The 13,545-nt window shown below is 44.4% G+C and overlaps 1 protein-coding gene across 6 annotated transcripts in view; it reads left to right on the forward strand.

Annotated features, from left to right (window-relative positions):
- The window catches only part of ITGB1 (integrin subunit beta 1), a 367,090-nt gene that overhangs the window by 79,113 nt on the left and 274,432 nt on the right, over positions 1–13,545 (forward strand). For all 6 annotated transcript variants that reach the window (XM_069211246.1, XM_069211243.1, XM_069211245.1 and 3 more), the window contains exons 4-5: positions 2,483–2,705; positions 9,168–9,338. In XM_069211246.1, the coding sequence (XP_069067347.1) occupies positions 2,483–2,705; positions 9,168–9,338 (394 nt within the window). The remainder of the gene's footprint in view (positions 1–2,482; positions 2,706–9,167; positions 9,339–13,545) is intronic.

Genomic DNA, 13,545 nt, shown 5'->3' on the forward strand with positions numbered 1-13,545 from the left:
TTCTCTCCATTATAGCCTATGTGTTTTGGGCACCTCTTTGACCTTTGCACCTGGCCGGCCCTGAGCTGCTGGTGTGATAACTTTGGGGTTGCTCTGAACCCCCAACGGTGGGCTACCTTGGACCAAAAACTGAAACCTGTAAGTGCCTTACTTACCTGTTGAAACTAACAATAACTTACCTCCTCCAGGAACTGTGAAAATTGCACTGTGTCCACTTTTAAAACAGCTTATTGTGTTTTATGTAAAAAGTATACATGCTAAAGTAATGATTCAAAGTTCCTAGAGTACTTACCTGCAATACCTTTCAAAAGAGCTATTACATGTAAAATTTGAACCTGTGGTTCTTAAAATAAACTAAGAAAATATATTTTTCTGTAACAAAACCTATTGGCTGGATTTGTCTCTGAGTGTGTGTACCTCATTTATTGTCTATGTGTATGTACAACAAATGCTTAACACTACTCCTTGGATAAGCCTACTGCTCGACCACACTACCACAAAATAGAGCATTAGTATTATCTCTTTTTACCACTATTTTACCTCTAAGGGGAACCCTTGGACTCTGTGCATGCTATTCCTTACTTTGAAATAGCACATACAGAGCCAACTTCCTACATTGGTGGATCAGCGGTGGGGTACAAGACTTTGCATTTGCTGGACTACTCAGCCAATACCTGATCACACGACAAATTCCAAAATTGTCATTAGAAATTGATTTTTGCAATTTGAAAAGTTTTCTAAATTCTTAAAAGTCCTGCTAGGGCCTTGTGTTAGTCCCTGTTAGCATTTCTTTTAGAGTTTAAAAGTTTGTAAAAGTTTGAATTAGATTCTAGAACTAGTTTTAGATTCTTAAAAGCATTCCAACTTTTAGAAGAATAATGTCTAGTACAGAGATGAATGTGGTGGAACTCGACACCACACCTTACCTCCATCTCCAGAAGAGAGAGCTAAGGTCACTCTGTAAACTAAAGAAAATAGCAATGGGCTCCAGACCTTCCAAACTACAGCTCCAGGAGCTGTTGGCAGAGTTTGAAAGAGCCAACCCCTCTGAGGATGGCAACACAGAGGATGATGATAGTGACTTGGAGGGTGATAGCAGATATTGCACCAATGATAGCCTTGCCCTGCTTGCACTCTTGTGGCCTCTGCTATGCCTTTTCAGTGTGCGTGAGAGATCTTTTCAGTACTGCTGTCTGATTTATACACTGCACATTGGCGTTTTGAAAATGAGTTGGAACATGCACCACTAAATACATGTACTCCTCATTCATTAGGCACATAGGTTACATCACCTCAGGGTCCCCATACAAATTTTCTCCCTAATCAGGGCTCGGGAGAAAACGTTTGAAGACAAGTGCATGCCATTTGTGGGGTTTTATTGTATAAAATTCAGTGGTGCGTTTTACAGGGTACCCTGAAATAAAGGTTTTATTATCCCAGTAACAGGTCCTGGACTCCTCCTCCGATCACCTTTGTTAGGACTGCTAGGATTGTGTAGCGAGGGATGCCAGTAGATGCAGCAGCAGGGTTTTATAAATTATGCAGCATTCAAAGGCAAGTTATGTCATTGTCTTCAGCAATAATGTTTTGAACCAGTTGAGTTTGTAAACAGTTTTTGTTTAAATCTGCATTAATGCAACATGTGTGGCAAATGCTGGTAATTTAAAATTTGCAGTAAGCACAGGAGCCATAGAACCGCATAATTTTCCTTCCATTGAACATCATCCGTTTGTTTCTCGACAATTTGTTTTCATGAAAGGTAAACAAAACCTAAATTTTTTAATTTTGGTCACTGCCCCTTGTTAACTGTGCATTAAATAAAATCGTTTTAACAGCTTTTTCCATCTGTAGTTAAACGTTTTCCTTTTTGCAAAACATCTATTTCAAGCTACCCTAAAATAAACATGTAATTCAAAAAAATACACGACTGGGAACTTGCATGATATTGTCCTATATTGCCATGTTTGGGTTTTAGTGACCTTTACAAACCACTTGATCTTGTAATTAATGTTATCAGAATCCCATGATGGCAGTATTGGAACATATTACACGCTTACTTGTTATGTATACTGTATATCTTTGTGTACACACATATATATATATATATATATATATATATATATATATATATATATATATATATATATATATATGAATGATATGAAGATACAACTTGTTGGAGTGTTTTGAAATTTTGACAGTTGTTCTAATACAAATTGGCATGGATTCCATAAGCTCCATATAACACTTGTTTTTTTTGTTTTTTTTTAGTGCAGAGCAGACAAAAGAATTGTGTTAAATACTCGAGTTTTATTGTGTTTATTGTTTTTTTTAAATTTTGTGTTGAAAATAATTTTGTGTGTTTTCCCAAGCTCCGGGCTCAATGCACATCTTTCTAAGAAATGACTGTCTTAAATTAATATATGAAACAAAAGCAATTTAGACCTTTTTAAATGCTCATTTTACTGGCTAATATTTTCAGGACTTTTTACAAGAAGGGAAACCAACTTCAGCAAGATGTGATGATATAGCAACGTTAAAGAGTAAGGGATGTAAAGAATCAGAAATTGAAAATCCCAGAGGTAGCCAAAGAATGCGTGAAAATAAACCATTGACAAATCGCAGCAAAGACACTGCAGAAAAATTGAAGCCAGAGGACATCACTCAGGTCCAGCCTCAGAAGATGGAATTAAAACTTCGATCAGGTACAAAAGTCTTTTTGTATTTAAATGTATAAAACGTTGCAAAACAATTACAGTATCCTTGCAGAGCTCCCATCATGTCGAAACTCTCCTGGAAATATCCTAATGCCTTGCGTTCTTAATCCAAGATATTGTGCTGCATCTTTAAATGATTATGGATATCCAAATAAAGGAAGGTTATTCGCTCTTTCAACAGATCGTATATTTTGGATCTCACAGCCCTCCACACTTAGAAATCATCTAGTGATGGAAACTTGACAGCAGATACTCCATTAGGTCAAATACCGCAGAAAAATGTTTTCCATATGCAAGGCGCAGATTCAATCCTGCATGTGTAATGAACTCTCATTTGTACTGTGCAGGCTGTATCTTTATTAGATGTGCTAAAAAAGTATGTAGTAAAAAAATATTGAATTCTTGTTTTCCAGCACAATCGGATATGTTGATTGTGTAATGACCAGCCCTCTGGACCAACCATCCCCCAAATCTCTTCTGGGAAGGAAGCTGTTAATTATTGTTTGTTCAATCCCATATGCCTGAGATTTATATCTTAGATGGGCAATGTAGTAGGCATCCTTGGAGAAACATTATCAAGGAAGCAACTGTATGCTTTATTACGGACTTCACACTGATTTCAAGAGTCTATCAGAGACTCATGCAGGTGTTAAACTGCATTTTCTATACTTTAGTCCCTGATTGGGCCACTTGTGTGCCTTTCTCTTAATCTTGCCCAACTCCTGAACAATGTTGTGTTTGACTGGAGACCAATTGTAAATGTATCTGAGCCAAACCTCCTATCAACTGATGGGCACATATGAGGTAGGGTTTAGCTTCTTAATTTTAGATTTTTGGCCTTGAGCATTCCTCCTGGTACTTTGATAAAGACTGGTTACAGATATGGTGTTTGTTAGGCCAAGGAAACCTACGGTTCAACACTAGTATGAAGTTAAATGGCGTTCTTTCAATAGCCTTGGGCCATCAAAAATAAAGAAAGTTCAAAAGATCAGATATTGCCAACATTTCTGTCTGATCTGCTCCGCCTCGGACTTTGAAAATCACCGCCATTGCGATGTTGAGGAACTTACGTTACCCATTTCCCCATCCCAACAACAGTCTCCGAACATTTTCTTCACTTGTCCTTGAAACTGAAGTCCTGATTGGATGGTGCTGCTATGGGTGTTGATGAGTAGTGGGTCCACGCTGTAGACTTGTGGAGCACTAGTCTGTGTTACTGGTTTCCTTAGAAACAAATATGGTCACAGCCAACAATGAACTGAAAATAACGAGCTGATATTTCCTGGCCGTCGGATTGCAAAATGTACACCGCATGTTCAAATGGAAAACAGCTATTAGAGTTTTATTTCTGCACCCTAGTTAATTTTGATGCTTCTCACTCGCCCTTACTACGTATTTTTAGGGCCCTGATACCTCCCTGCTTGCTTTTCAGGTTATCTGATGTGCTCTGTTGGTTCCTCAATGTTGTACTCTTGGGTATCCTGTTTCTGTGATCTCTGGGATTAAAGCTGCTGTCCTCGGATTCATAGTGCGCTGCCCTAGTATTAGTAGGATGTCGGCAATATGTGATCTTCTCTATTTGGTTAAGGTCACATTCCTATTAAGCCATTTTGATTTAGAAATTGTTTCATTGGTGAGTGCTATTTGTAGATGCACATTACATTTGTTATTTTCCAAAATTAAATAAGAATCTGGCGACACCTACAGTTCATGTGCATCTTGACACCCTAAGATCCCGTTATGGTTGATGTTTTACATACCTAGTGGCATTCCTTTGCATGTGCAGTTCTTCAAATGAGTCGATCTAACCATCAAAACAATTGTAGAAAACCTAAAAGGAAGATGTAATTGTACTTGTTTCGTTGTGCACTTCAGCTTTGTTTAAAATGTAGTTCTCGCCACCCTCCGATTTAATGTACGGGCATTTCTACCAGTCTTTCGAGGGAGCAAAACTAATTAGATAATATTGTGAGTATTGTGGATAGCAGTCATTGTAGCCTCGTGTCACAGTGTTAATTTGCAACAAGTTCTAGTTTGTTCAATTCTGAAAAGTATAGTTTTGCCTGTTACCATTAAAAGAATGGGTCAGCGTGTCCCACGGTGCAGTACTCAGATGGTTCCTAAACAAGTGAGAAGTGGCCCACTTAACATGGACTCTATTATCAACTTTCTGGATAGATCTATTGTAGGAAGTTGGCTCTGTATGCACTATTTCAAAGTAAGGAATAGTATGCACAGAGTCCAAGGGTTCCCCTTAGAGGTAAGATAGTGGCAAAAAGAGATAATACTAATGCTCAATTTTGTGGTAGTGTGGTCGAGCAGTAGGCTTATCAGAGGAGTAGTGTTAAGCATTTGTTGTACATACACACAGGCAATAAATGAGGTACACACACTCAGAAACAATTCCAGGCCAATAGGTTTTTGTATAGAAAAATATATTTTCTTAGTTTATTTTAAGAACCACAGGTTCAAATTCTACATGTAATATCTCATTTGAAAGGTATTGCAGGTAGGTACTTTAGGAACTTTGAATAATCACAATAGCATATATACTTTTCACATAAAACACATATAGCTATTTTAAAACTAGACACAGTGCAATTTTCACAGTTCCTGGGGGGAGGTAAGTTAATGTTAGTTCTTGCAGGTAAGTAAACCACCTACGGGGTTCAAATTGGGGTCCAAGGTAGCCCACTGTTGGGGGTTCAGAGCAACCCCAATGTTACCACACCAGCAGCTCAGGGCCGGTCAGGTGCAGAGTTCAAAGTTGTGCCCAAAACACATAGGCTTCAATGGAGAAGGGGGTGCCCCGGTTCCAGTCTGCCAGCAGGTAAGTACCCACATCTTCAGAGGGCAGACTAGGGGGGTTTTGTAGGGCACCGGGGGGGGACACAAGTCAGCACAAAAAGTACACCCTCAGCAGCACGAGGGCGGCCGGGTGCAGTGTGCCAACACACGTCGGGTTTGTAATAGGAATCAATGGGAGACCAAGGGGTCTCTTCAGCGATGCAGGCAAGGGGGGGGGCTCCTCGGGGTAGCCACCACCTGGGCAAGGGATAGGGCCTCCTGGGGGTCACTCCTGCACTGGAGTTCCGATCCTTCAGCTCCTGGGGGCTGCGGGTGCAGGGTCTTTTCCAGGCGTCCGGTTTTTGGATTCAGACAGTCGCGGTCAGGGGGAGCCTCGGGATTCCCTCTGCAGGCGTCGCTGTGGGGGCTCAGGGGGGACAACTTTGGTTACTCACAGTCTTGGAGTCGCCGGGGGGTCCTCCCTGTAGCGTTGTTTCTCCACCAGTCCAGTCGGGGTCGCCGGGTGCAGTGTTGCAAGTCTCACGCTTCTGGCAGGGATTGCAGGGGTCTTTAAAGTTGCTCCTCTGGAAACAAAGTTGCAGTCTTTGTTGAACAGGGCCGCTGTTCTCAGGAGTTTCTTGGTCTTTTTAGAGCAGGGCAGTCCTCTGAGGATTCAGAGGTCGCTGGTCCTGGGGAAAGCGTTGCTGGAGCAGTTTTCTTCCGAAGGGGGGAGACAGGCCGGTAGGGCTGGGGCCAAAGCAGTTGGTGTCTCCGTCTTCTCTGCAGGGTTTTTCAGCTCAGCAGTCCTCTTCTTCTTAAGTTGCAGGAATCGGAGTTCCTAGGTTCAGGGGAGCCCCTAAATATAGAATTTAGTGATGTGTTTAGGTCAGGGAGGGCAGTAGCCAATGGCTACTAGCCCTGAGGGTGGCTACACCCTCTTTGTGCCTCCTCCCAAGGGGAGGGGGTCACATTCCTATCCCTATTGGGGGGGATCCTCCATCTGCAAGATGGAGGATTCCTAAAAGTCAGTCACTTCAGCTCAGGTTGCCTTAGGGGCTGTCCTGACTGGTCAGTGACTCCTCCTTGTTTTTCTCATTATCTCCTCCGGCCTTGCCGCCAAAAGTGGGGCCGTGGCCGGAGGGGGCGGGCAACTCCACTAGCTGGAATGCCCTGTGGCGCTGGAACAAAGGGGGTGAGCCTTTGAGGCTCACCGCCAGGTGTTACAGCTCCTGCAAGGGGGAGGTGATAGCATCTCCACCCAGTGCAGGCTTTGTTACCAGCCACAGAGTGACAAAGGCACTCTCCCCATGTGGCCAGCAACATGTCTCGAGTGTGGCAGGCTGCTAAAACCAGTCAGCCTACACAGGTAGTTGGTTAAGGTTTCAGGGGGCACCTCTAAGGTGCCCTCTGGGGTGTATTTTACAATAAAATGTACACTGGTATCAGTGTGCATTTATTGTGCTGAGAAGTTTGATACCAAACTTCCCAGTTTTCAGTGTAGCCATTATGGTGCTGTGGGGTTCGTGTTTGACAGACTCCCAGGCCATATACTCTTATGGCTACCCTGCACTTACAATGTCTAAGGTTTGGCTAAGACACTGTAGGGGCACAGTGCTCATGCACTGGTGCCCTCACCTATGGTATAGTGCACCCTGCCTTAGGGCTGTAAGGCCTGCTAGAGGGGTGACTTATCTATACTGCATAGGCAGTGTGAGGTTGGCATGGCACCCTGAGGGGAGTGCCATGTCGACTTACTCGTTTTGTCCTCACCAGCACACACAAGCTGGCAAGCAGTGTGCATGTGCTGAGTGAGGGGTCCCCAGGGTGGCATAAGCTATGCTGCAGCCCTTAGAGACCTTCCCTGGCATCAGGGCCCTTGGTACCAGTTACAAGGGACTTACCTGGATGCCAGGGTGTGCCAATTGTGAAAACAGAAGTACAGGTTAGGGAAAGAACACTGGTGCTGGGGCCTGGTTAGCAGGCCTCAGCATACTTTCAATTCAAAACATAGCATCAGCAAAGGCAAAAAGTCAGGGGGTAACCATGCCAAGGAGGCATTTCCTTACATCTATTTTAAAGACGTTCTTTATGTTCCATCACAAACTTGATCTATCATTTAAGCATAAAATGCGGTGCAGAACCCCATTGAGATCCTTCCTTTTCCCATCATTATTTATCAGAGCCTGTATCCATCTTCTTGCTCTGGTGCATTTCTCATTGTACAGTGCTGTTGAGTAATTGTACATCCAGATGCACAATAATCCGTCAAACCTGCTTATGTTATCAACCGTCGATACCCTGTCATTAATTGATAAGCAAAATACCCCACAACAGTCCTAATCATCTCCCTCTATAGTCAGGGACTTATAACTTCCACATTACACGGTCACAGCACAGACAGAATGGATTGTGTGTGTATATATAATTTTCCATGCACATTTCACTTTTATTCCAAAGGTCAATATGCAGCAATCCGATGGAACTGACAAAATGACTGGTTGCAGTGGACTTGCAGTACTGTATTTGTTTCTTTGGAAGCCTAATAATCAAGCTATCAAAAAATCTCACAATAAGGTTTCCAAGCCGAAGATGATGCTGCCGATAAGTGCTTCAACTTGAATAAACATGACTATGCCAAACCAGCTCTTAAAATGGAAATTGGTTTCTACCAGAGCCCTGATTCTCGTTTTTCACTGCATTACACCTATGCCTATGGGAACATAAAGCATGGGTACCTGCTAAAGCAAGTTACCCGTTACATCCCAGTAAGTATCCTCTGATGACCAACTCATGTGTAGTTCAGAGCACATTGGTTGGTCCTTGGGTGAGAAAGTTCCCAAAGTCTGAAATGCTTTTGATTTGGGTCTGAGAAAAGATGTTTTTGGAAACCTCAAAGAATAAAATCGTTTATGCTGTCATTCAACTGAATGATTTAAGTTAGGATAGTGACAGAAGAATGTTGTGGTGGAGGGTGTGGCTTCCCTATTATTGGTTTGGACTCCCAACTGTACCTGCTAAATTACTTTCTCTCTCCTGTGTATATGGGGAGTGAAGTGGCCGTGAGGCAGCACATAAAATAAAGACTACCTTGCATTACAAGTGAGTGATTTTTTTATTTCTTCCTTCACCTATGTAATTATTTAAAAAAAAGCTTTTGACAGGTGCACATTTGAAACAGTTCTGCCCATTTCTGCTAGTTATGCAAGCAGCGTCCCTGGATTTTGTTTTAAAAACCAATGTGGAGCACAGACAAAATGCCCTGCAGCACAAGAATTCCTCATAATGTATTTCGGGCACTGTATTACCTCAATGTAAATACATTGAGTTAAATGCACAGCACAGTCCCTCAAAGGGAACCTAAATGCAAACTTGCTGGACTTTTTTTTTTTTTTTTTTTACTCCTGCTGCGAAACAACCGTTAGTCTTCTGTGCATGTAATAAAAAGAACAGTAACATTTGCGTGTGGTAAGGTTCACCCGAACATTTTGGCCACTGCTACCATGCACGTTATAACCAATTTGTAAATTTGCATAGATATGACTGTTAATGTTTGAAACCGTTACACTTAACATGTCTGTATGTGTGTTGAAAGTAAAGGCATTTCAGTCTTATGTTTCCTCTGTTTGGTTATTTTTTTTAATTTTATTTGTTTTGTTTAACTAGGAGAACCACAGACCTTTGCTCTAAAATTCAAGAGAGCTGAAGACTACCCAATTGATCTGTATTATCTGATGGATTTGTCATTTTCAATGAAGGATGATTTAGAGAACGTGAAAAGTCTTGGAACTGCTCTCATGAGTGAAATGAAGAAAATTACCTCAGATTTTAGAATTGGTAAGTGTTGATGCAGACAATTCTGACTGGTAGCAAATTGTTGTCTGTGCTTTACAGTCTAGGATTTGTAATGCTTTTCATGGTTAATTTATGCAGATGCTCCATTAACATTTCTGAATTTTTCATAATCTGACTGATATGAAATTTAGGGCAGAACTACTTGTCCTTAAAATAAAAAATGTGACTAGCCTCTACTTAGTGAATACATTCAGCAATCAAGGCAAAAGCTTAGGGGCTGTCCTGCACTCCTTGAGGGAGTATACAGTGATAACACGTTAGTAGTAGTTACACATGCTCTGCATACTCCTGCCGTCTAGTTTTGGGTCTGGATGTGTGCAAGTTGTTATTCTTCGAATAAGTCTCTTGAGTCATGAGGCAAAGTGACTCCTCCTCTCGGTGATACTGTACATGGGCATCAACTCCATTGTTTGTTTTTCTTTCCGCTATCGGGATCGGACGTGCTCCTGGGCGATCTGGTTCAAGATCATTTTTGGACTCCCTTTGGTCCGTTGTTGCCCTCTATGCCCGGGGGTAATGTTTTCGTTTGCATTGCACTGCTGTACGTCAAAAACAGAAGAAAACCATCACCCGTCGATTCAAGGTTTTCCAGTCACAGCCTTCGGGCCTCCTCATCCGGACCTTTTGTCATCTTATTGGCTTCGACCAACGATGCGTTGCTAATGAAATCCATTCCGTTTCGATTCTGTACCAGATGCCACATGAAATACTTGCACACTGGCCTTCATCAGGTTTGTAACCTGTGTTGTCTTCTGGCCATAACGAAAAAGTCTGTGGCATGTCGATCCTCTCAATGAAAGAAAAAGTTGCAGGACCGATGGGCACGTTGGAAAGAAATGGAGCGTAAAGATCTTGAAGAGACACCCAACATCTTTGGCCAAAAATGATGTCGCGAAGGCAGAGGAAGAACTGCACAAGGCTTCGGCAGCTGAGAAAAAGGTAATTTCCATCCAGGACTTCAATATAGAGTTCAGCCTACAGATGCAGGACGTTCCTTTGGGACAGCACGAAGTGAGTACCTGTGCCCCTGTCCAAGCCCTCAAGTGACAATCCGTTCCCACCCAAACCACGGTGCATGGGCCACCACTGCTAACGGGCCATATATAGGAAAGTGCCTGCTATGTTTTGAATTGAAAGTGTGCTGAGGCCTGCTAACCAGGCCCCAGCACCTGTGTTCTTTCCCTAACCTGTACTTTTGTTCACACAATTGGCACACCCTGGCATCCAGGTAAGTCCCTTGTAACTGGTACCCCTGGTACCAAGGGCCCTGATGCCAGGGAAGGTCTCTAAGGGCTGCAGCATATCTTATGCCACCCTGGGGACCCCTCACTCAGCACAGACACACTGCTTGCCAGCTTGTGTGTGCTGGTGAGGACAAAATGAGTAAGTCGACATGGCACTCCCCTCAGGGTGCCATGCCAACCTCACACTGTCTGTGGCATAGATAAGGCACCCCTCTAGCATGCCTTACAGCCCTAAGGCAGGGTGCACTATGTAGGAAAGTACCATCTTGCCTGGCATGTTACCCCCATTTTTCACTGTATATATGTTGTTTTAGTTGTATGTGTCACTGGGACCCTGGTAACCCAGGGCCCCAGTGCTCATAAGTGTGCCTGAATGTGTTACCTGTGTAGTGACTAACTGTCTCACTGAGGCTCTGCTAATCAGAACCTCAGTGGTTATGCTCTCTCATTTCTTTCCAAATTGTCACTAACAGGCTAGTGACCATTTTTACCAATTTACATTGGCTTACTGGAACACCCTTATAATTCCCTAGTATATGGTATTGAGGTACCCAGGGTATTGGGGTTCCAGGAGATCCCTATGGGCTGCAGCATTTCTTTTGCCACCCATAGGGAGCTCTGACAATTCTTACACAGGCCTCCACTGCAGCCTGAGTGAAATAACGTCCACGTTATTTCACAGCCATTTTACACTGCACTTAAGTAACTTATAAGTCACATATATGTCTAACATTTACCTGGTAAAAGTTAGGTGCAAAGTTACTTAGTGTGAGGGCACCCTGGCACTAGCCAAGGTGCCCCCACATTGTTCAGAGCCAATTCCCTGAACTTTGTGAGTGCGGGGACACCATTGCACGCGTGCACTACATATAAGTCACTACCTATATGTAGCTTCACAATGGTAACTCCGAATATGGCCATGTAACATGTCTATGATCATGGAATTGCCCCCTCTATGCCATCCTGGCATAGTTGGCACAATCCCATGATCCCAGTGGTCTGTAGCACAGACCCTGGTACTGCCAAACTGCCCTTCCTGGGGTTTCACTGCAGCTGCTGCTGCTGCCAACCCCTCAGACAGGCATCTGCCCTCCTGGGGTCCAGCCAGGCCTGGCCCAGGATGGCAGAACAAAGGACTTCCTCTGAGAGAGGGTGTTACACCCTCTCCCTTTGGAAAATGGTGTGAAGGCAGGGGAGGAGTAGCCTCCCCCAGCCTCTGGAAATGCTTTGTTGGGCACAGATGTGCCCAATTCTGCATTAGCCAGTCTACACCGGTTCAGGGGACCCCTTAGCCCTGCTCTGGCGCGAAACTGGACAAAGGAAAGGGGAGTGACCACTCCCCTGACCTGCACCTCCCCTGGGAGGTGTCCAGAGCTCCTCTAGTGTGCTCCAGACCTCTGCCATCTTGGAAACAGAGGTGCTGCTGGCACACTGGACTGCTCTGAGTGGCCAGTGCCACCAGGTGACGTCAGAGACTCCTTCTGATAGGCTCCTTCAGGTGTTAGTAGCCTATCCTCTCTCCTAGGTAGCCAAACCCTCTTTTCTGGCTATTTAGGGTCTCTGTCTCTGGGGAAACTTTAGATAGATAACGAATGCAAGAGCTCATCCGAGTTCCTCTGTATCTCTCTCTTCACCTTCTGCCAAGGAATCGACTGCTGACCGCGCTGGAAGCCTGCAAACCTGCAACATAGTAGCAAAGACGACTACTGCAACTCTGTAACGCTGATCCTGCCGCCTTCTCGACTGTTTTCCTGCTTGTGCATGCTGTGGGGGTAGTCTGCCTCCTCTCTGCACCAGAAGCTCCGAAGAAATCTCCCGTGGGTCGACGGAATCTTCCCCCTGCAACCGCAGGCACCAAAAAGCTGCATTACCGGTCCCTTGGGTCTCCTCTCAGCACGACGAGCGAGGTCCATCGAATCCAGCGACTCTGTCCAAGTGACCCCCACAGTCCAGTGACTCTTCAGTCCAAGTTTGGTGGAGGTAAGTCCTTGCCTCACCTCGCTGGGCTGCATTGCTGGGAACCGCGACTTTTGCAGCTACTCCGGCCCCTGTGCACTTCCGGCGGAAATCCTTTGTGCACAGCCAAGCCTGGGTCCACGGCACTCTAACCTGCATTGCACGACTTTCTAAGTTGGTCTCCGGCGACGTGGGACTCCTTTGTGCGACTTCGGGTGAGCACCGTTTCACGCATCCTCGTAGTGCCTGTTTCTGGCACTTCTCCGGGTGCTACCTGCTGCTGAGAGGGCTCCTTGTCTTGCTCGACGTCCCCTCTCTCTCCTGGTCCAATTTGCGACCTCCTGGTCCCTCCAGGGCCACAGCAGCGTCCAAAAACGCTAACCGCACGATTTGCAGCTAGCAAGGCTTGTTGGCGTTCTTTCGGCGGGAAAACACTTCTGCACGACTCTCCACGGCGAGAGGGATCCGTCCACCAAAGGGGAAGTCTCTAGCCCTTTTCGTTCCTGCAGAAACCTCAGCTTCTTCTGTCCAGTAGAAGCTTCTTTGCACCCGCAGCTGGCATTTCCTGGGCATTTGCCCATCTCCGACTTGCTTGTGACTTTTGGACTTGGTCCCCTTGTTCCATAGGTACCCTAGATTGGAAATCCACAGTTGTTGCATTGTTGGTTTGTGTCTTTCCTGCATTATTCCTCTAACACGACTTCTTTGTCCTTAGGGGAACTTTAGTGCACTTTGCACTCACTTTTCAGGGTCTTGGGGAGGGTTATTTTTCTAACTCTCACTATTTTCTAATAGTCCCAGCGACCCTCTACAAGGTCACATAGGTTTGGGGTCCATTCGTGGTTCGCATTCCACTTTTGGAGTATATGGTTTGTGTTGCCCCTATCCCTATGTTTCCCCATTGCATCCTATTGTAACTATACATTGTTTGCACTGTTTTCTAAGACTATACTGCATATTTTTGCTATTGTGTATATATATCTTGTGTA

This window comes from Pleurodeles waltl, chromosome 10, assembly GCF_031143425.1.
Source record: "Pleurodeles waltl isolate 20211129_DDA chromosome 10, aPleWal1.hap1.20221129, whole genome shotgun sequence".
Taxonomy (NCBI): domain Eukaryota; kingdom Metazoa; phylum Chordata; class Amphibia; order Caudata; family Salamandridae; genus Pleurodeles; species Pleurodeles waltl.